At 42.1% G+C, this 20,569-nt stretch overlaps 1 protein-coding gene across 10 annotated transcripts in view; it reads right to left on the bottom strand.

Annotated features, from left to right (window-relative positions):
• RBMS3 (RNA binding motif single stranded interacting protein 3) overlaps positions 1-20,569 on the bottom strand; it is a 761,325-nt gene that overhangs the window by 437,143 nt on the left and 303,613 nt on the right. The window contains exon 1 of one of the 10 annotated variants that reach the window (XM_026098811.2): positions 7,431-8,170. The exons of the other annotated variants lie outside the window; for them this stretch is intronic. Within the exon in view, the coding sequence (XP_025954596.1) occupies positions 7,431-7,505 (75 nt within the window). The 5' untranslated portion in view covers positions 7,506-8,170. Of the gene's footprint in view, positions 1-7,430; positions 8,171-20,569 lie in introns of those variants that run through there. 10 annotated transcript variants of the gene reach the window in all.

Consider the following 20,569-nt stretch of genomic DNA (forward strand, 5'->3'; position numbering starts at 1 on the left):
ATTTTTTTTTTTCATAAATGACCACATTTGACACTGAAATTGTCTTCACGGCATATGAGCAGAGTGGGAATTTATTCCCACCGCTGTTACAAGCAAGCAAGCAAGCAAACAAGGAAGAAAAGAAGAAAGAAGAAGAAAGAAAGAAAAAAGAAATAAGCTCTTTGCACCCAAAAGTAGGAAAAATACGCTCTCTTTCTCTCTTCTTTAACAATGTCAAGCCTGAAAAATCTTTCAGCTAATAAAAACTTCCATAAGAAGGGATGAGACTCTGCTATGAGCCGACATAATCGAAAAGGCGGTATGGCTACAGAACCCACCAGGAGTCTCCAATTTGTGAATGCAGATAGCGAAAGTAAACCTTCACTTCTTCAGTTTAGAAACACTGTATCGTCAGGAAAGACCTATGCAAAAAAAGTGAATTGTTTCAAATTTCAAAGTGGCTACACAGTATTCTTATCATAGGAATTGCATAAATGCAAGCAAAACCACCTCTCTGCTCTACCCCTTACTTTTTGTGGATGAGCCATGCTTACTTTCTCACAGAAATTGCTAATTGTCATTATAGGCACAGGACTCTGTGCTAGACATCTCGTACAGCAATTAGACTTCCACTACATATAAATCATATCTCAACTGTGGGAGAGAAAGAAACAGGCAGAAAGATAAAGAATGAGAAGCAAAACAAGAGATGCTCTAAAAATATAAATCAAAATAGTATTACATAAACATTATAGGCATAGAAAAACCCCAAATGATATTTTAATATCAGATGTGCTTGTCCACTTGTTTGTACGATGTAGAATCAAAGTGATAGTCAGTTCTTGTTTCTTTTGTGATTAATCTGTATTTTAAGAAACTGCATATTGTTCAGCTGTCCTGGTTTTGCCACAGAGAAGAATATGTGCTCCATGGGCCTGATTCTGTATTCCTGAAGGCAACTGAAGTTGTATCACTGATTTTTTCCAAGGGAAGCAGAACAGATCCCCATTGCTGTGATTTCTATTCAATAATATGATTGTTAATCAGCTACTTAAAATATTGGTATGCTGTTTTCTGCATCCGTACACATAATTCTCAGTCTGATACACTGCACACTGAGAGTAGCTCTCTGTGTAAAATGTTTACTTCTAAACTTCCTTCCAACACTCAATATTGCCCATATGAGTGGGAAAGCAATTGCAAAATATCACTACACAAACACTCACAGTATACACTGTGACAATATTTGAGTAAATCACTGTTCTCAGTCTCCCTTCTCTGCCCATCTGCAGTCTTTGGTATGGAACAACTATATCATAAAAGCTCTTATTCACACATGCTTTTGATATTACACTATTTAATCACATACAGCTGTAGCTGATGAGACTGTTACAAAACACAGTTTTAATGCAGCACTGGAAGCAAGTTCTGGAGACATATCAACCATTTTTCTCTACATAAAATTTCTCACATTAAAAGACTTTTCTTCAAGAAAAACAAAACAGAAAAAAATAATAATAAAAACAGCCCACTCATTTTCAAAAATCTGTTTCTCTTCCTGGATACTCTGGAATGGGCTTGTTTGTAAGTGAACTCAAAGTCCCTGCCTGGAGTATAGATAACGACAAACCCACTTCCCCCACAGGAAAAAAAAATAATAATTAAAAAACTCTGCTTAAAATTACATGCAAAGAGAACACTATCCAGGCTACTTACAGCAAGACCTGAAATGAACTCAGGCATCCTACTTGGAACACGTTTTTCCTTATCTGGTTTTTATTCATGGAGATTAAAGAACCAACAATCTGACAATTTTTACCAAGATAGTTGCATTGAATTCTATATATATCATCACGCTTACTTTGAAAGGCCACAATGCATTAAAAACCAAATCAATTCCGAAGCACTGTGCCTTACTTTTGAACAGTTGCATAAAGTATTGCAAATATTAAGTATGAACACGCAACATTTGCCATAGTAAGATCTACGCAGCCTGATCTGGCAAATGCTTACAACTTCCATCTTTTCGTATGGAAGTAAAACATATGTTTGCAAAATAAATCTCCATAGCATATAGTAATATACAAATGTTCTGAAGAGTAAAAATTTGAACTTTCCTTTCCCACAGCCTTTTTTTTTTTTAATTTAAACAGACTTACACTGAGACAACACATGAAAGAAAAATCAACTAAGAGATTCGACATCGTTTTAATATATCATGGTGTCCCTTACAGTAACAGGAGTATTTTTATCTGGGCATGTAAGGATAGATGGCAAACACTAATGGAAAACAAACAAGCTCATATATTTCTGCATTTTTCAGAAGAACGTAATTTTTGTCTTCCTTATTGTTTAAAACAACTGGCAAAATACTAGAGTTAGATATTAATATTACTGTCAAAAATACAACCAGGCTTAAATATTTTTAAATTGCATTTAAACAAATTCGTATGTCTTTACGACAGCTCTTTGAGGCATTTAAAACACGCTACAAGGTACTGAACCAAACACGGGCTAAGTGCGACCCAACTTCATTCCTAGAAATGCATTTCTCTATTTGCAAGTGTTTGCCTTTACTTTGGCACTATCACACGGGCTCCAGCTAGACTTTTGAGCTCTGGCGGCCGTCCAAGCTGCAGATGGTTGGAAATGCAGCCTGAAATCAGTGTGTGGTTGATGAATTACTCCTTACACCTGACCCCTGCTTCACACCAGGCACCAAGCGCCATCGCGACGCCACCAGCCAGCGAAGCCCCGGTGGGCAGTGCCGGTGTGGCAGCTCGGGCCTTGAGGCCGTCTGCGCAGTCAGATGGCCAAAGCGGGCAACGCACTAACCGCGCCACACAGAAACGCGAGCGACAAGAGCGCACGGGACAGGTAGGAACAAGGTGAAGAGCGGCGAGAGCTTCAGGCGGGTGCCAAAAATGTGCTTTCTAAAGGCGGTAGACATAGCAAGAGGGGAGGGGTGCTTGCGACACGCAACTCAAAGAAGGCCCCAATTCCTTCATGCCTTGAAAAAGGAGAGAAGAAAAAAGAAAAAAAAAAGAAAAAGAAAGAAAGACAAAAGGATTTCATCCACATGCAAAAACCCAAATGTGTACCCATAAAGTGACTTTTTGAAGTTCAAACGCTTCTGGGGTACACCTGCTTGAATTTCTCAGTCTTTTTTTTTCTCAAGTTGGGACAAATATCTGTGCCCTCACGGACACACTTATTAAGCCACTCTTGCCTGCAGGCCAATTTGCACACTTTCCACATCCATGGAGACAGGATTTTATTTGCATAGGTGTTGGGGTATCGTGCTCCTTTGTTCCGCACGCACTCACGTACTCACCAGGCACACAGAGATGAACAAGCTTTGCTGGCACCGTAAATGCCCACTCTCACTTTTGGGTACTTCAGCCTTCTAATTGGGGAGCAGGGTCGGCACCATGACAGTTAAAATACCAAACCCAAAGCATGAATAACAGATAGTAAATACCCAGAGAATGCACAAAAGCAAATTGCATGGAAATAGCTGCTAAACTGGCATATTTTTACCCCAAATACAGGTACAGTAATTGCAAAACAAACAATTCCTGTTCGCAGGTAACTGCGACATCTCCTTCCTACCCAAATTAGTCAATTTCTTTCAGTAGACTGTTTGCTGAGAGAGGTTATCCCAGCTCTGGGTCTAATCATAAGCTGCAGAGGACAAAGATAAGACATAGTGTCTATTAAATCAAAGGGACTCCTTCAAACATATTCAAATGGCTTAGGTTATTTTTTTTTCTTTTCATATCATTACATGAAATTTAACAGTGCTCAGTTTTGTTTTCCATTGTGTAAAAGGGCAAAGAGAAACAAATTTGCTTTGGAAAGCAAAAAACTAAAGAAATAAATTCAGACTTCTATGCAAGATTTAGCATCAATCTCATCCTGTAAGTGACGATTTACAACGCGTTTCTGTAAACCAGTTGTTTTAATACTTATGTCATCAGCAAGGATGCAACTAAGGAAGTTTACCTAATAGCCAAAAATAAAATAAAAACTGCTACAGATTCTCATCAGATATACATGAACTGAACCTATCTCCTTGAAATATTTGCAGCAAGAACATGAGACTATCCTTAATTTACTACAGTAACAGAAAAATGTTTGCTTTGAAACAGATCCATAGCCCTCCTAGAACAACTAGACTCTGCTCTCAGGATCTACCTAAAGAAGTTCAAACACTACTTCCAAACTGCAGTTGTCAGACAGTGTCATGCCAAAAGGAGAAAAATGAGGCTATGTCTTCCCTCCAACTCACTGCTTGTCCTTAAGGGACATGTTAAGTACCTTGTAATTGTCTTTGAAAAATTGAGGTTTTTTTTTTTTGTTTAAGTTTTTTAAGTTTTGGATGACATTGGTTTTGCCAAAACCTGCAATTAAAGTTTTAACTTCAATGGTGCCATTAAGGAGCACAAGTAAATTGAAAAATCAGAGTGTGTTAACTTCATGTTCTACAAAAGACCACGAAACATTTTAAAAACTCAACTCAATCACTCACACAAACATATGAAATTCATTTTTCTATTTATATTTCTATTGCCCGTATAGCCATTCATTTACACCATTTCTGCATTACAACATGCTAGCTATATTAGAAGATACAAACACGGATTGCACGCTTAAATCCTATGCAGCTTTGTCCTCCCCCACGAGAAAGACGTGGTGTACAATAATATGGTATTTTTTAAAGAACAACTGAGAAAACTTCACAATAGAAGCGAAGCAAAAGAAACACTTTACCCAAATATGTTGCGGAACACAAATTTCAAAACTTTGCCTATTTAACATGCTGTCATTCAGTGTTTCAAAAGCTGTACACAAATGCCACAAGAAAGCCTAATTATTAATTCTTAATTTCAAATGAATGCACCCCCTTCAGAGCGTATGACTAAACCTAAAAAGGCATTCTTTCTGTGGGGCTGAATTCCACAATGTTTAGTACAAAAAACAGTTTCGAGAAAATAAAAAGTTGAAGTTCACAGTACGGTTGGAATCATACAGCAGTTTATTAGTATGTGCTGTTCTGATAGGCATGATAAAAGATATAGCTCTCCACCACAATGTTATTTGATTACCCGAATATTAGCTTTAGACATACAATGGATCTAACTGCTTTAAAATGTCCCAGAAGCTGATAGCTAGCTTTAAGGTAACAAAATCCAGATGCTGCCTGTCTGCACTACTTTAAACTCTTAAGGTCTATGGAAGAGAAAAGATTGTGTGTGTGTGTATACACATATGTGTGTGTGTATGTGTTTATTATTTAAGGTTTTATGCGTACATTTAACTGCAGAGAGAGGAAAAAAGAAAAACAAATGCCATATAAAATATAATACTGATTGGAAAATTACCCTGTCCTTACAGCAATATGACATGTGTGCAAAGACAGACACACTTGACTTTTCATGGGGTTGATAATTTTATACCGGTTATGAAAGTGGGTTTAGTATATTTTTTAAAGCATCAGGTTAAAAAAGCCACTGTATAGAAAAGCTATTGTTACTATTTTAAGCTCAAATGCTTGGTTAATTTCTTCAAAAAGCATACTTTATAAAGCAAAAAAAAAAAAAAAAAAAAAGAGAGAGAGAGAGAGAGAGAGAGAGAGGAGGAGAGTAAAAAGGGGAAAAAAGACTAGCAAAATATAAGCTACGTGAGTATAAGGGATGGAATGTCCAATATTTCTCCTCTAATACTCGAGGCTATTGTTCTTTCAAAAAAACACCATCAATTGTTTCATGTCCTTGGCTTGCCAGGTTTTGAGGAATAGCATCAGTCTGCATCCCCCAATCCCCCAAATAGTTAAAGCTATAGGCAATATTGCAGTCAAGCTAGTGACGGGCTGCTGCTGCAACAGCAACAATACACACTAAATGGTCACAAAGGTAAAATGCAATTTGGATTGACCTTGGAAGGAAGAAAAAGAAAAAGCGATAAAAATTGCCCCAAAATACAATATTAAAAAAGGCTACATCTTATACAAATATTCTACGTGATATAGTGAAAGAACCAACACAGCAAGCAAATGAGAGGTAACCCTGTTATGAATTACAAGGCTATAATCATACTGAGTGGCTCTGGTGTCATTGCAACTCAAACCAGCCTGATTCTCAGTTTCAACAATCAGTTAATTTATATAATGCAGTGGTCTGGCTATAAACATTAACGGGAATGTAATTTTATTAGCAAGGAGATGTAACTTATCCTTTCAGAACTGCAACCAGATCAACATGTTTCAAACCCAAAGTGTGGACAAGTCAGCCTCCCCTATGGCACCTCACCACACACACACACACACACACACGTCAAATGTCCCATGTGTTAAATTTGCCAGAGAGGTACAACATGTGTATGTGTACGCAGTGGTGTGTGCATGCGTATGTACGTGTGTCCCTGGCTTTCCTGTGTTCCCTTAAAGGATTTTAGTTTATTGACTGAAACTGTTAATCTGTGGCTGTGAGGTCACACTACAGTGGTTTTTTTTTTTTATGGTGTCCTAACTGGGTTTCCAAAGTTTCGTTTTAGAGATTTCTTTTGTTGCTGTCCTCTGGTCACAAAGGAAATCTTTTCAGAGAGCAGGCTATTATACAATGGCATAAGAAAAATAAAGCTTTAATTAACCAACTCCTAGCCAGGTAGCATCGACTTCAGTCAGCCTCTCTAGGAGATGCAGGCCTGCCTTCCAGTCTGCTGACATTTTAAAAATTACTAAAAAAGAAAGAAAGAAAGAAAGAAAGGAGAGAAAGAATCCATGCTTGGATGCGCTCTGCAGAAGTAGCTACCCTCTATTTCTAGACCTTTTGCATGCAATGGAGTACAGCTGTATCATCCTCAATATTTAATGAAATATTAAAAGCAGTGCAATACACCGAAACAAACTCCACGAGATTTACAGCCGGTTCACTCCTCATTCTCCCCAGACCTTCCCAGCATCTTGTACTTAGCTGATTAAAAGTTTGACTTTCCACGGACATCTTTTCTAATGGCAAAATGCTTTTAAGCCCTGAACAAACTGTATAGATCACCGAACGAGCCACTGAAAGAGCGTTTCATGCCTGATGCTGTCCAGAGCAATCTTCATCCGATGCCCGAAGAAGCACGGTACCTGCCCGGTGCTACGGCAGCCTTAACCATACCCATCTCCCCACGCAATAAAAGCAACTAACCAAGGCCAGCGGCCCTCGAAAGAATTAAAATAATAATATGAATAATAATAAGGCACAGACAGTAACCTTCCCGCCTCTCTCACGCCAGCTTCTGCTACCAGCTCTGCGTGACGCCGAATTCAAGGAAGCAAGGGGGGAAATGGCAAAAAATGAAGTGGCCGACCCCGCGATTTGCACCGCTGGGCTATCCATCACCCGCTCAGCGCGTGCCAGTCTCGCAGGGGCACCACGGCAGCCCGGGCGCCTGTACTGTACCTTGGTTTGGAGATAGTGGGGGTAGTAGTAGGTGTACTGGGGGTACATTGGCTGCTGGTCCAGGCGTTTGCCCATGTAGCTGGAATCCTGCTCGCTGGTGCGGGGAACTCGTTGACAGGGTGTAGTGCCCCAGGCCTTTCTTCCTCTTAAACCACTATTCCTGACAGCACTGGTGACTGATGAGGCTTTCGAGACTTCCTCGCCTTCTACCGCTCACTACTTCCAGCACAGCAAGAATTAAAAAAAAAAATGCACACGCACACATATATGTATATAATATATATAGCGTGTGTGTGTGTGTGTGTGTGTATATACGTGTAGGTATAAAAAGCCCCCCGCTCGGCCGCCCCCGGCTAAGCAGCCAGCCTCCTCCTGCCCGAGCAGTGCCTGCGGCGGTGCCAGTCGCCCCGGTCTGGAGGAAAACGTCCTGCGAGAGGAATCAGGAAGACAGTGCAACTCCAAATCTCTGCAGAGCCGCTCGCTCGCCGCGTCCTTTTCCCTTCTCTCCCCTCTCTCGAGCCCTCCCTCTCGCTCCCCACCCACCCCTCTTAAAAAGAAAAAAAAAGGGGGGGGGAAATACAGGGAAAAAAAAAAAGGAAAAAAGGGGGGGAGAGGGAAGAGCCTTCCCCAGCCTAGTTGCCGCTGCCTCCCTCACGGAGTGACATGGTGCTCCAGGCTCGTCCTGTCTTTCATTCAAACCCCCTCCGCGCCGCGCCGCCGGTGGGAGGGACCTCGGCGCGCCGCTCCCCCGGGAGGCCGGGCCGGCCGCGCGCCCGCCTCCGCGCCCCGCCGCGCCCGCGCCCGCGCCCGCGCCGCCGCAGCCGGGAGCGCCGGGAGCCGCCGCGGGACGCGGGGGGATGCCCACCCCAACGCCGCTTTTTTTTTTTATTTAAACAGCCACGGGAAGGTCACGGAGCCGTGCAGCAGATGAGGGACGCCTCCCCCTCCCCCGCCCCCCCCCCAAAAAAACCTACTTCGTGCCACAATACGGCACTTCACAGCAAGGCAGAGGCGCGACCCGGGGCCAGACATATTAAACGCATACTTTGTTCGACCGCTTATATAAGACTTGGTTTATTTAAAGTTGGAACAAAATGGAGGAAGAGGGTAAAGAGGAAACTCGCCCAGCCTGGCTGCTTTCGGCTGAACACAAAAACACTCCCGCGACGCGAAATTTGCAGCTCGGGCTCCGCTTCCCACCGGCCCGGCGGCGCCGCGGCCGCGCATCCCGCAGCGCGCGCGCGCGCGCCCCGCGCCCAGGTGCGGCCCCGCCACCCGCCCGCGGGGCAGCCCCGACCCGGGGGGCAGCTCCCACCCGGGGGGCAGCTCCCACCCGCGCCGCGGCCCCCACCCGCCCCAGCACCGCGCTTCCAAATATTTATCCCAGAGGCTCAAAGGAAAGCTGCGTCTTGCAACCGGACCCTACATCAGCAGTAAGAAAGCGCAGGGATAACAAGATGTTTCCCCCTGTACACAAATCCCAGCATTTTTTTCTTTCCTTTTTTCTTTTTTTTTTTTTAATAGCTTATTCCTTTAGCACGTCATCAAATTCCTGGGCCTTTCTACAGTGGCCTTGCCTATTTATAAATTTGGGAAAAAATGTGGGGCAGCAGTTTCTTTTTGTTTTTATTTAAATGATCAGTAGTATTGCGGCAGGATTGTCAGCTGCTGTATTATCAGCCAAATTGCTTCAGAAAAAAAGAATTATAAAAAGAATTTCTTTAAAGGGACACTTCTCAAGGCTGGTAGAGCTAAAATTAGACTTACCAGCTGTGTTTTGCTTTGTGGGCACGTGCTTGCACATGACAGGAACATGGAAATATCACCCTTTACTCTGGCAGTTCGCTGTTCTTGTAAGCAGAAGGTTCTTTTTATTTATTATGGATTCCTATAACTGCCCCATAACCTGCCAGTTCATGAGCAAAAGCAAGCAGCTGAAGGAAATGGGCAGTGCGGGAAGCAACACGTGCGTACAAAACACTGCCTGCAGGTACACTGTGGCTTCACGACCAGTAATTACTGGCCCTTAAGTGCCAGTCTGCACCATACAGCACGAATGGCTAGGTGCTGCGCTTACAGAAGTATCTGGCCCCTGTTTGGAGAGGTAAACATTTGGAAAGCTCGTGCTTTGTTCCCAAACCATGGTGCAAGCATTACCAACTCAGTCTGGCCCCCCTCAAGGAGCCCTGTGCAGCATTAATGCCAACGCAGCTTCCAAGCTTGTGGAAGCAGACTCGGAGGAAAGGCCTCATTCTGAGAGCTGCTGAGTATTTTCAATTTCTACTGAAGTCAGAGCCAGTCAAGGTGGCTTGGTCCCTTGGAAACCCAGAACAGAAGTGAGTAAGGAAGGAAGAAGAAGGAGGAGGAGTCAGAAATTCCTGGCTCCCAGCCCTAGGCTCAGTTTATATTGCTTCCCAGATTTAAACTACGCTGCCTCTCATGGTAGTACGTGATACTCCAGCGATACTCTTGCTTACGCTTCCCCACACCGCCGCCTTTTTTTCCCCCTGCGGGTAAAATAGACTGTTCCAGGGTTCATATCTGCAGAAGTGAATAGTGATTACTTGACGGTACGTTATACTTTGAGCCTGACAACTTTCAGATTGTTCTTTCAACTGCCAGAATTAAGTTGTTGTGCTTCTCTCCCCACCTTCTCACTTTTCCCTCAGGATATTAACAGAGTTTTCCTTCCTAAGCAGTTTGCTTGTAGAAGTGGATGTAACCAGACTGGGAGGAAGAAAGAACCTAAGCGTACCAGGGTGAAATAAAAAAGAAATACTAAGTAAGGAGAAAAAAATAGCATTCTGACAAAAGCTCTTTCTGAACATGCAAGGTTTGCTGGAGCCATTATTTTAAGACAGGAAAGGACTATTTTGACTATTTCACACCATGCCATAAAATTTCAACACAAGATTCCCCCCCAAATTGCATATACCGGCAGGTAATTACACGAGTTTCCACAAGCGGGAAAAGGCAGGGAGCTGCAGGACGAGCCAGGTTGTTACCTGACCAGGGACAGACAGCTGGGAGGGGGCTGGCCTCAGCACCACCATTCATCTGCTCTCTCCCCACGTAAGTCTTAAATATGCAGATGGTTTAGATTTCCCTTTTCACCTGTAATCCTGAAAAGGTGCTGAGCACTCAGAATAAACAGCAGAGAGAGCTCAGCATCATGCATGATTGAGCCTTCAGAGATATAAGATACAAGTGGAGGGAGTAAAATTAGGAATTCAATACAAAAGAGTGGGGGACCGGGGGGAGAAGAAGGGAGGCAATATAGCATAGCGAAATGCAAATGAGCAGCCACAAAAGCAGATTTAGATAGCACACAGCCTCTGAACCAATGCTAGTGCTGGAAAATGGAAAATTTCCATTTGCAAAATACAGACATCAAAAAGATCGTCTGTGACTTGGGAGCACACTGTTTAAATAGAATCCCCTTCATTTTCTGGCCTGTGCATTTGAATAACCGAATCTACTTGCAAACTGAAATAGCAGTTTGCCTACCAAGTGTTAAGTTTAAATGTTCCTCAAAAGAAAAGACAAGCTGTTCAATCCCGGTGAGCAACAGCGAGCCAACTTCACAACTTTTCTTCCTCCTATTGGATGCTCATTATCAACTCCAACCCAGGACCGCTCCTGGGAATCAAGCAAGCAAGCCAAGTCCCCGGGCACCTGGGTAGAAATTGCTGTAACCAGTGTCACCCGGCGCGTGGGGTGATTCGCAAGATACACAGAGCAGTAAAAGTATCTTCAACAGGAAATTTAGAAGTGAAATAAAATAAATGGGAGCAAATCAACTGTAAAGCAGACAGCCAAATACATTCTAAGGAAGACATGGAAGGATGTTAACTCAGAAACAACCAAAGCCATGGATAAGAAACCTGGAGTTAACTGACAGGGAAAAAAAAAAAAAAGAATGCTTCTCCTGGCAGACTGAGGTGCAGAAATTACATATGCTTGGCTGTATTTTTACATTTCATAAAATACCGATTTCCTCATTCACAAAAAAGTTGGTGAAAAGAGAAAAGCAGAAACCTAGTGGAAGAACATAATTCAGGGGTTCACATTTGCTTAAATACAATTCTACACACATTTTTTTTTAAATAAGAAGCCCTGTATATCAACACTACAGCTTTTTAGCTGTACCATGAAAACCTCCTTCATTCATACATATCTGAATCAGGGAGTAATTCAAAGATATTCTAGCTCCCTGCTCCTGAAAAGCACTAATACATATTCTAGAATAACTAACTTTTGTCAAAATTATGTCAAAATTGTCCAAGTGTGGACTAGGGAAAATTCTCTTGTTTAGCTGAGAAATACAGCTGCCATCACCTAAAACAATATAAAAGGTTAAAGAAAAAAACCCAACAATTATCTTGGGCTTACATTTTTTGACACTGTCTCTCTGCTTTTATTCTATTTACTCATTACAGCTATTTTCAAAGGAGACCATAGTGATGCTTGACAGCTCGTTTACAATGGGTTACAAGAAGAATACTGATTTTGTTTCTAGATCTGTCAGCTCATTCAGTCCAGAGACCTTAAAACTATATTGATGAACACAGAATCTTGCTATTTAATAGTCCATTTATCAAGCTAATTTACCTAAGGATAGCTAACTGAATTTCTAACAAGCAATACATCCAGATGCAACCCATCAGTAAGGCTTGCGATAGACAATAGGCTTGGAGGGGGGTGGGGAAAAAAAAGACACAGAGCAACAAAACACTTAGCTTAATAACAACGACAGAATTAAGCATCTGGGAACTATGTGATCTGAGATGGGGACACCTCCATTCTCAGATCTTCTCCCTGCCTGCACACAATGCTGAATCTCAACCCTACCTTTGACTCCAGAAAGAGGGGCCTCGAGGTGCATGTAGATGAGCCCATCCAGGTCGATTTGATCTTTCCCAAAAATAGCAATTGCTGGGGCTGCGGGAGGAAGAATCCGTTGCAGGACTACTCAAATGTCAGACCTGGAGATGGCCTGGGAACCCCTCTGACCTGACGTCTCGCGCCCCCTCGCCCTCTGACCGAGGGAAGAAAGTCAGCATGGCCTTCTGCAAGGGTGAGGCACAGCTTTGGCTTCTTCTCTCTCCTTCCTGCAGGCACCCACAAATTTTATTGATGGGGCATAAGGAATGCTGGATACCATTTTTGTGGTAAGGTGGAGAAAATGAGGGAAGGAGCCACAAGAGGCCACCACCATGAAGGGTGGTTCTACCCCCACAACATATCCCCCCCCCCAGCCTTGGTGAGAAGTTGGTCAGGTTGGATCTTGGCTCTTCTTCAGCAGCACCATCAGGTCTAGGATTCGGCAGAGCTGCAGCAAGACACGGTAAATCTCCTGAAGGGGTTGAGGTGCGAGATTTGGGACGAGAGCAAGGGCTTGGCAGCCGGGCTTGGAGCCGCGGCCCAGTGCCAGGCACAGGCACCAACGCACCCAGCCCCTGTGCAGCCGTTGCAGCCAGAGAGGTGCTCCCGACTGCATCGTGACAACACGGACACTTTGGGGATTAGACTCTGCATATTAGGATACGGATCAAAACAGTTCTTTTTACAAAGTCAAACCTATATAATTTGAGATTAATTTCTTGATTATCTTAAACCTGACTTTTTGGTTGTTTATTTAGGGCTGGCAATACCAAACTATCATTAGTTTCATTATTTTTTACCTTATTATCTTCTATCTTAAATTACTATGGCTCATATGTTTCCACTGGTCTACTTTTACACGGAGTCCCAGCGCTAAATGGGATCTGACGTAATCTCTTATGTGCATAACCAAATGAAACTAGCAACCAGTTGTAGAGACAGCCCAAAGTTATGTTTTGGAATCCTCTTTCTGTAGATGCTAATGGACACAAGGAGAGTAAATAGTATTGCCTTTATCTTCGGTCTCCAATCTTTTCCTGAGGCATCTCAGAATGCTTTCCAAATGTTAATTCATTCTGTGATGTGAGAGAGAATTAAGTAACACAACCTATTAGCCGTGATGTCCAAGTTGTCACAGAATAATGATGGATCCCTCACATCCTAAAGGCCAAAGCAAACACAAGTAGCAGGGTAACAGGACAAACAGCCTTGTAGCTTCTTTCGGTTCTGGAGGAGATTCACAAGGAAAGAAAGTGGTCTAACAGCAGAGCAGTGCAATGTAAAGAAGCTGAAGAGCCATATTGTACAGCAGTGTGTCACTGCTGTGTCCTTAAATAGGGCTTTCAGAGAACACCAATATTTTGCACAGGTTAGAAGAGATGTTTTCCAGAAGTTGTATTTCCTGTAGCAGCTCCAAACCACAAGTTAGTAAATATTGCATCTGTTCATGTGTCTAAATTTTTAGGATAAAAAGGGCAAACAAAGCCTCAAACAGTAACAGGACTAATCAAGGCCATTTCGCTGTTGTAGCATATTAACTCAATACTACTAGTATTATTTGCGGTGCAATTTCAGAGGGAGAAAATTCTCCAGTTGCCACCTTTCTGCCCCCGAAGTCCTGCTTACTAGCCACCTTCCCCACTTCTCCGTTTGCTTAAAAATCAGATTGTAATCAGGAAACATGAGATTTCTTTTTTCTTGAGGAAGTTTATTTCTGAAGGTAATGGGGGGATGTAAATATGCCGCCTGTTTACTGAGGCTCATAAACACATAAGAACACAGGCAATTAATTGTCACTGAGAGAGTTCCAGCGAACACGGAAAATCCTCGCTTTTTAGGGCATGTTTAACTAAATGCTCACCCATCATGCACTGAATTACTTAGTGAGATATTAATTTTGTTCTCCAACTGAGGGTAATCACAGAACAAACCGGCATTATTCAAGTTGCTCTATGAAATTGCAGAAAGGGGACGGTTAAGAACAAAGGCCAGCAGGAGTCGAGCCTCTCAACTTGAAAGGAATTACCTTTTCCTCTAATTGAAGCGACGGCTGTTTTGTTTTGTTTTTTCTTTCCTTCCTCTTGCTGAATTTCCAGCAACGCTGCTGCTCGGGAGAACATCTTTGTGCGGGGGACCGTCACAGTCAAGGCCCAGGCGCGGGGGCTCATCTGCATGGGAAAATTTCCTGACATGATAGCAGCATCCTCTACAGCTACGGTAACACCGGCATAACCCCTCGCGTGGGCATTCTTAGGCTGGAGCGATTACGCTGGGGAATTGCCCTATTTACGTAAGCCCAGAAAGACTAGAGGCCTGGGCTGTGTTTTCCTGCTGGCGCTGCCGGTCCCTGACCTACCCTGTGACCTTGGACAAACCACTTCTCCGTCCTCCTGCCTTTCTCACTCTGTCTCATCCGCTTAGATTGGAAGGGCTTCGTGGCAAAAATAATCGCTGTGTTTTTACATTACCACAAGGGAGACTCAATTTTGATCCTAAGAAAAAAACATCATCAGAAATCTGTAATAATGTATGTAAACAGCTTGTTCCTATACCATTCAGCTACTCTAAGATAACTCTCACAGACTGGCATTTTTTGCATGGGAAAAAAAGTTAACAATAGGCAAGAATAGAGGGTCATCTCAGGCTAAATTCTATTACTATCAAATATAATACTTTCAGCTTTCTCCACACTTATCCTCCCCAGCATGCCAAGATACATTTCTTCTTGTCTCTTTTATATCTGGCAGGCTTATTTGCCCACTAAATAATTCTTCATCTAACGCTGGCTGTAAATAAAGCCTGAAGAAGCCTTGGCTAATAATTTCCTTTTCATCTGCTAATGATCCCCTTATAAAATGCAGTATAATTACAGCAATACCCTTGAATTCAGCCCAAAACTTCATTCAAATATATTTGAAATTTTTTTCATACATATCATTGCAATTTTTGTTCTTGATGAAATCCTCAGATAAGACCTTTTTTGCAATTCAGTTCAATTTTTGATTTTAATCTTTTCATACAAATCCTGCCTTGACCAGCAGCAATTTCCCCTTTTTTCCCCAAAAAAGTCTAAAAAAGTCTGTAATTTTTTTCAAAAATATCTTAAGCAAAAATTCTGTTTTTCTATACATACAGTAGGAAAACATTGTTTAGGAATTAGACAGAAGAAATGCCACTTCTTGAATCAGTTCTCCAGTGAAATGTGTTTGTCTGTTGCTTATTTTTAACTGAAGTGCATGAAACTATAATCTTTGGACACACCAAAATGCTATTCTTCTCCTTCTCACCTGAACACAATCAGGAAGCGAAGTGAAAAGCATATAAAAGCACTCACTAGAACCTCTAGTGCATTGTTATCAACATGTAAACCTTTCCCATGACACTACAAGAAAAATTATAAATGTCCATTAAATATGGAACTACAAGATTGTGTGCAGCATTTTCAAACAGAAGGGGAATATCTAGCTCTCAAATTACATTTTACCCAGATACTAAGAAAATGTATAGCAAATGGAGAAGTACTGTACTGTGAGGGGGTGAAAAGTTCTACTCGCAGATAAGCGGGAGACTTGAACCAATTCTCCATTTTTCAAATCAGTTCGCTCTTCTTCAGGAATAATGGCATTTTTTGTAATAGACAGCTTCCATTTACCACAGAACCAATGCAACCTGCCATGCAAAATCAAACTTTATGTCACGCCAGATTACCATCCATCATAACCAAAGAAAATGTATTGAACTGAATATATTTGGTTTAGGAAATCTGTATTTTGTCAGCTGCAGTATACCTCATTGTCCATTAAACAGTACCAAGTCCATTCTAAACAGAGCACACTGTATAAATGTTTAACCTCCCAATCCTATACTTGTCAGCTTTCCAGAACAAAAGTAAGGGTGATACCTGACATCTAACAAAAACAGACTGCCACTTTCCTGCACCAGAAACATTTTCTGGGTAGATTATTTATTTCCTAAAAACAGCCAAATGCTAATTATAGCTCAGATCTTCCCCTTTTTTCCCCACCATTAATTTCTTTTCCTCCTTCCCCTGCTGCATCTTTTCTTCACCCTTGTTCATCAAATATCTTTTGCTTTCAAAAAATTTCATCAAATCTCGGCATCCTCATTCTCCTTCATGTAAAAGCTATCTGTTTTGAGAATAATTTGCCTGCCTTCTTTTATATGTTCCAGACAGAGTTTTTAATAAAGCCCAGGGACTCAAGGCTACTGTATTTTTATTAGAAGATGGTAGAAACTTTATAATGATTTCTATTCACATTCAGCAAACGTTCTTCCCTATTGTTCTAGCCTATTCACCTCTCCCAACATCCTATTCCCAAATCATTTTTCGTCTGTAATCCTTCATCCGTTTTGTCTGCTCTTCATTCCTGTCCCCACCTAACCCCTGTCTTTTTTCTTTCCTTCCCTTTTCTCCCTCTTTCTTTTGTTGTCACCATTCCTCAGTCACAGACACCTTCGGTTCCACTGATATTTTCCTACCTGGAATCTCAGTTGTCTGAATGTAGGACCAGAGGGTCTTTGATTCCCCCCCATGGGGGAAAAAAAGACACCACCAAACTATTCTTTACAGCGTGGAATATGCCCCTGCTCTGTGGGAGGAGAAAACCCTGCATGCCATAAACATCAAACTTTCTTGTCAGCTGAGGTGCCTCAGCAAGGGCAGGAACAGAGCTAGGGAGTTCAAAACCTAGTAGAAGGTGAGGATACTATGTTCATTAAATAGGAGAAGAATTGGGTCTGATAAGCCAAGGATCCAATCAATCTCATCTCTTCATGACTTGCTTTCAATAAATGGATTTAAAGAAGCTTCTGCTAGATGTAAAGATATAGGTAAAGATTTTCCCTCCTTCTAACCATTGTAAGTTGGAGAGTCCTGAAGTCAACACGTTTGTCTTTTCAGGATCCTGAGGCAGCTAACTATATCAGCCTAAAAATAGTCTTTGCTGAAGATTTTCACCTCACACACAATGGGGTAAGAATGAAAAGGAGAAAACACTAAGAGTGAGTAGACGTGAAATATTAATCTTCTGATACAGTTTTCCAACTGAAATACTGACACCAGTTCTGCTCACTGGTAATTTGTGATATTGGCCATATGGTACCTTCTCACAAAAGAAAGTAGACATTTCTGCACAGAGCAAAGAGGTTGCTGGAGAAAAAGCCTTCATTTCATTTCAAAGTTGTATTTTAGCAATAGGTGTTTCTTTCTGCTAGTCATCTTATTTGAATGTTTTATCAGAAGGGCCAGTAGCATGCTATCTCTATGGTTGTTCAACATTTCCCATTTTATCAGACCTTCATTTCAGTTAATTACTAGTTTGCCAAACCTCTACCATTTCAGCAGAATGTTTCCATTCTATTGATCACACCCTAACTTTGAATTCAAGTTCAGAAATTTCAGTCAACCTGTTGGTCCTCTTCTTGTTTCTCGAGAAAGATGCAAGGTTTTTTTCTGCATCAGAATAAAGTGGTGCCGAATGGAGGCAAAAAATGTTCAAGCTCATCCAGCTTCCTCTCCTCGCATAGAGGCTGGAAAGAGCCCAAGGGAAGGCAAGATTTCTTACTACATGCTTTGGAAGAGGGACCTGAAATTTGGCCAGATGGGTGAGTCTTTCCATTAGGGATGTGCCTTTTGCCTTTCTTTTGAAAGCCTTCCAAAATTGGCCACATGAAAAACGTTTGAAATAGCAGAGTCCTTGCGTGCTCAGCAAACACCTACTTGGAGTTTCTGCACCCTTGCAGCTCCCATAGACCTCTACACATGGCACCGTACTCTCCTCCTGAGCTTTCCCAAACTGAAATGCAGGAAACTAGAGCCTCCAGGCAGACCATAGCAAGAGGCTCCTACTTCCCTCTTAGCTGCAGGGTTGAAGGCAGAGACCCAGAAAGCTGCACAAAGCAGGGGTCATCTGACCTGGGCAGCACAGCACAAGATCACAGATCACAGATATGATGGGAGATGCTGGCACCTAACTGTGGTAGTACTGTGGGGTACTGCATTATTTTTGCAATTATGATATTGCCGTAGTGTTGGGATATTACCCACTGCAATAAAGAGCTGTGGAGGAGGAAGCCCAAAAGGAAACTGGAGAGTAAGAGCAGTATGTGTCTAGGATACAGGGACACGCTGACATGCGCTCCTGAAAAGGAGCCTAGGGTGAGTGATTGTTACAGTTCAGAGCAGAGATGGCTCAGATGGGCAGCTGGAAATACCTGTGCAAAACGGGAGGTGAGATTAAGAATGGAAATCCAGAAGAGTAAAATTAAGAATAAAAGAGCGGCAGTGATGGCAACTAGTTGGGTAGAAAGAGCAGAGTTTGTTGGGGGACCTAGACAGGGCAAAAGAGGAGCCAAAATGGGTTAGGATGGAAGAAGCAGAGATGTGTATGTTTGGGAGAAAACATCCTGGCAGTAAACCCAAAACTCCTGACACTGACCACTCCTCCGTTGTCGCCAAAAATCATCTACACCCAGCTGCAATGCGTTCCATCCCCTTCTAGCACCGGTCCACAGAGGCGATTAAGATCTCATGCTGCCAGACTCTCTATGTCTCTGTGATAAATAGAAAGATTTCAACCTTGCTGACAATCCATTTGTCAATATGCCATGGGATGGCATTTTCAGGTTCCTTTTTAAAGAAGCTAAAACCTTTTCCACACAAATTAAAATAAAAGAACACGGAGGAAAATTCCATGCGATCCCACATTTAAGGTTAATGAGTAATGAGATAATTATAATGAATAATAAAAATATAAATGAGTGTTCACAGTGAAGTCCATTACGACTGCATAGACAACCATTACTCTGTAACTTTATACCTTTTGAACACTTGACTTTGCAACCTTAATGCTTTTTTAACATTGTTTTTGTCTGTGTAATGATATATACCAATCTCCAGACACCAGCTGCAGTCTTCCTTGACCTCTTTCAGACAACTTTTAGTACCTAGTATGAGAAGAGGCTAGTGATTACTTCACTGAGCACCAGCCAGGAGATAAAGAGGGATGTGTTTCGTTGTCTTCTCTCTTTACATTCGTAATTCCCATCTCAACAGCTTGGACCAGGCAACAAGCTCTTGGGATTGGTCTGTCACATTTAAGCCTGCTACGCTCATTGCCAGTTTTGTCAGAACTCCTCGATTCTGCTGTTTGCTTCTCCCTTTGGTCAAACAACAGAACCCAAGTTAATGAGCCTTCAGGACACAATTAAATATTTATTGGTTCAGTTAGGGATGTGGCCAAGAGCATGGCATCAACCATTTTCTTGGTTCCTTTTCATCTGACAGTGTGCCCATTACTTTAGTGGTACATGTTGTCCTTCACTGCTGGACCCCTGCTTAGACATGATACTAGACACATTTTTTCTAATTGGAAAAAGGCATTGCACACTTACAGACTACCATAATATTTCAAGTTTACTGCTAGAAAAAGCCAATATTAATAAGGGGTGTCTTTGCATTTCTTCAGGCGTTACATATTTTAGCTGCAAATGTCAGTTCTTAGCAAGTTCTTAGCTGTTGTTCCCAAAGCATCATATTTATAAATGCCCTGTAGGACTGTCCCAACTCCTTGTCACTCTGGCAGCTCTGGGTCACCTTAAAGCTGCTGCAAGTCCCTAAACATCTGCATCATTCAGACTAGAATCCTAATGTGTACTGCGCAGCAACCTTCACTACGCTACCTGCATGCTTATATGCAGGTGGCTCTCCTGGCAGCTGATATTTCTATTTGCAATAAAAGAAAACTCTATTTGCAGTAAAGAGCAGACACTTTTGGGGACCAGCTCAGTGACTCAACTACCTGTGCAACACATTCTCATTTCCACCTGCATGACCCTGAAGCAGTCATTGCAGTCTGAGTGGAAAAAGGGAGTTAACACTAAATAATATTAGATAAGAGCCAATCTGCACTCTGCACTCTTCAAACAGCAAGCGAAACATGCCTTAGGTGTGAAGTGAGAGATCAAGTAGGAAGAAACAGTGGTGAAGAACGATAGGGCAAATGAAAGACCCTCTCTGCATGCCCCTCTGAACTGGGCTTTTCTATTAAGCTCCTGGCTGTAAGAGAAAGGTGACAGAGATCCCATGCTCTCACTGTCACAGCCAGCCATTTACTTGTTCTTCAAGATTACAAAGAGCAGTATATAAGCCTCACAGTATTTACTTCTGTAATTTTATGCAATAATTTAGTTGCCTCCTTACATGAAAGAAGAAACACAATGACACCTAATTCAAG

The sequence above is a fragment of the Dromaius novaehollandiae genome, chromosome 2 (genome assembly GCF_036370855.1).
Source record: "Dromaius novaehollandiae isolate bDroNov1 chromosome 2, bDroNov1.hap1, whole genome shotgun sequence".
Classification (NCBI taxonomy): Eukaryota; Metazoa; Chordata; class Aves; order Casuariiformes; family Dromaiidae; genus Dromaius; species Dromaius novaehollandiae.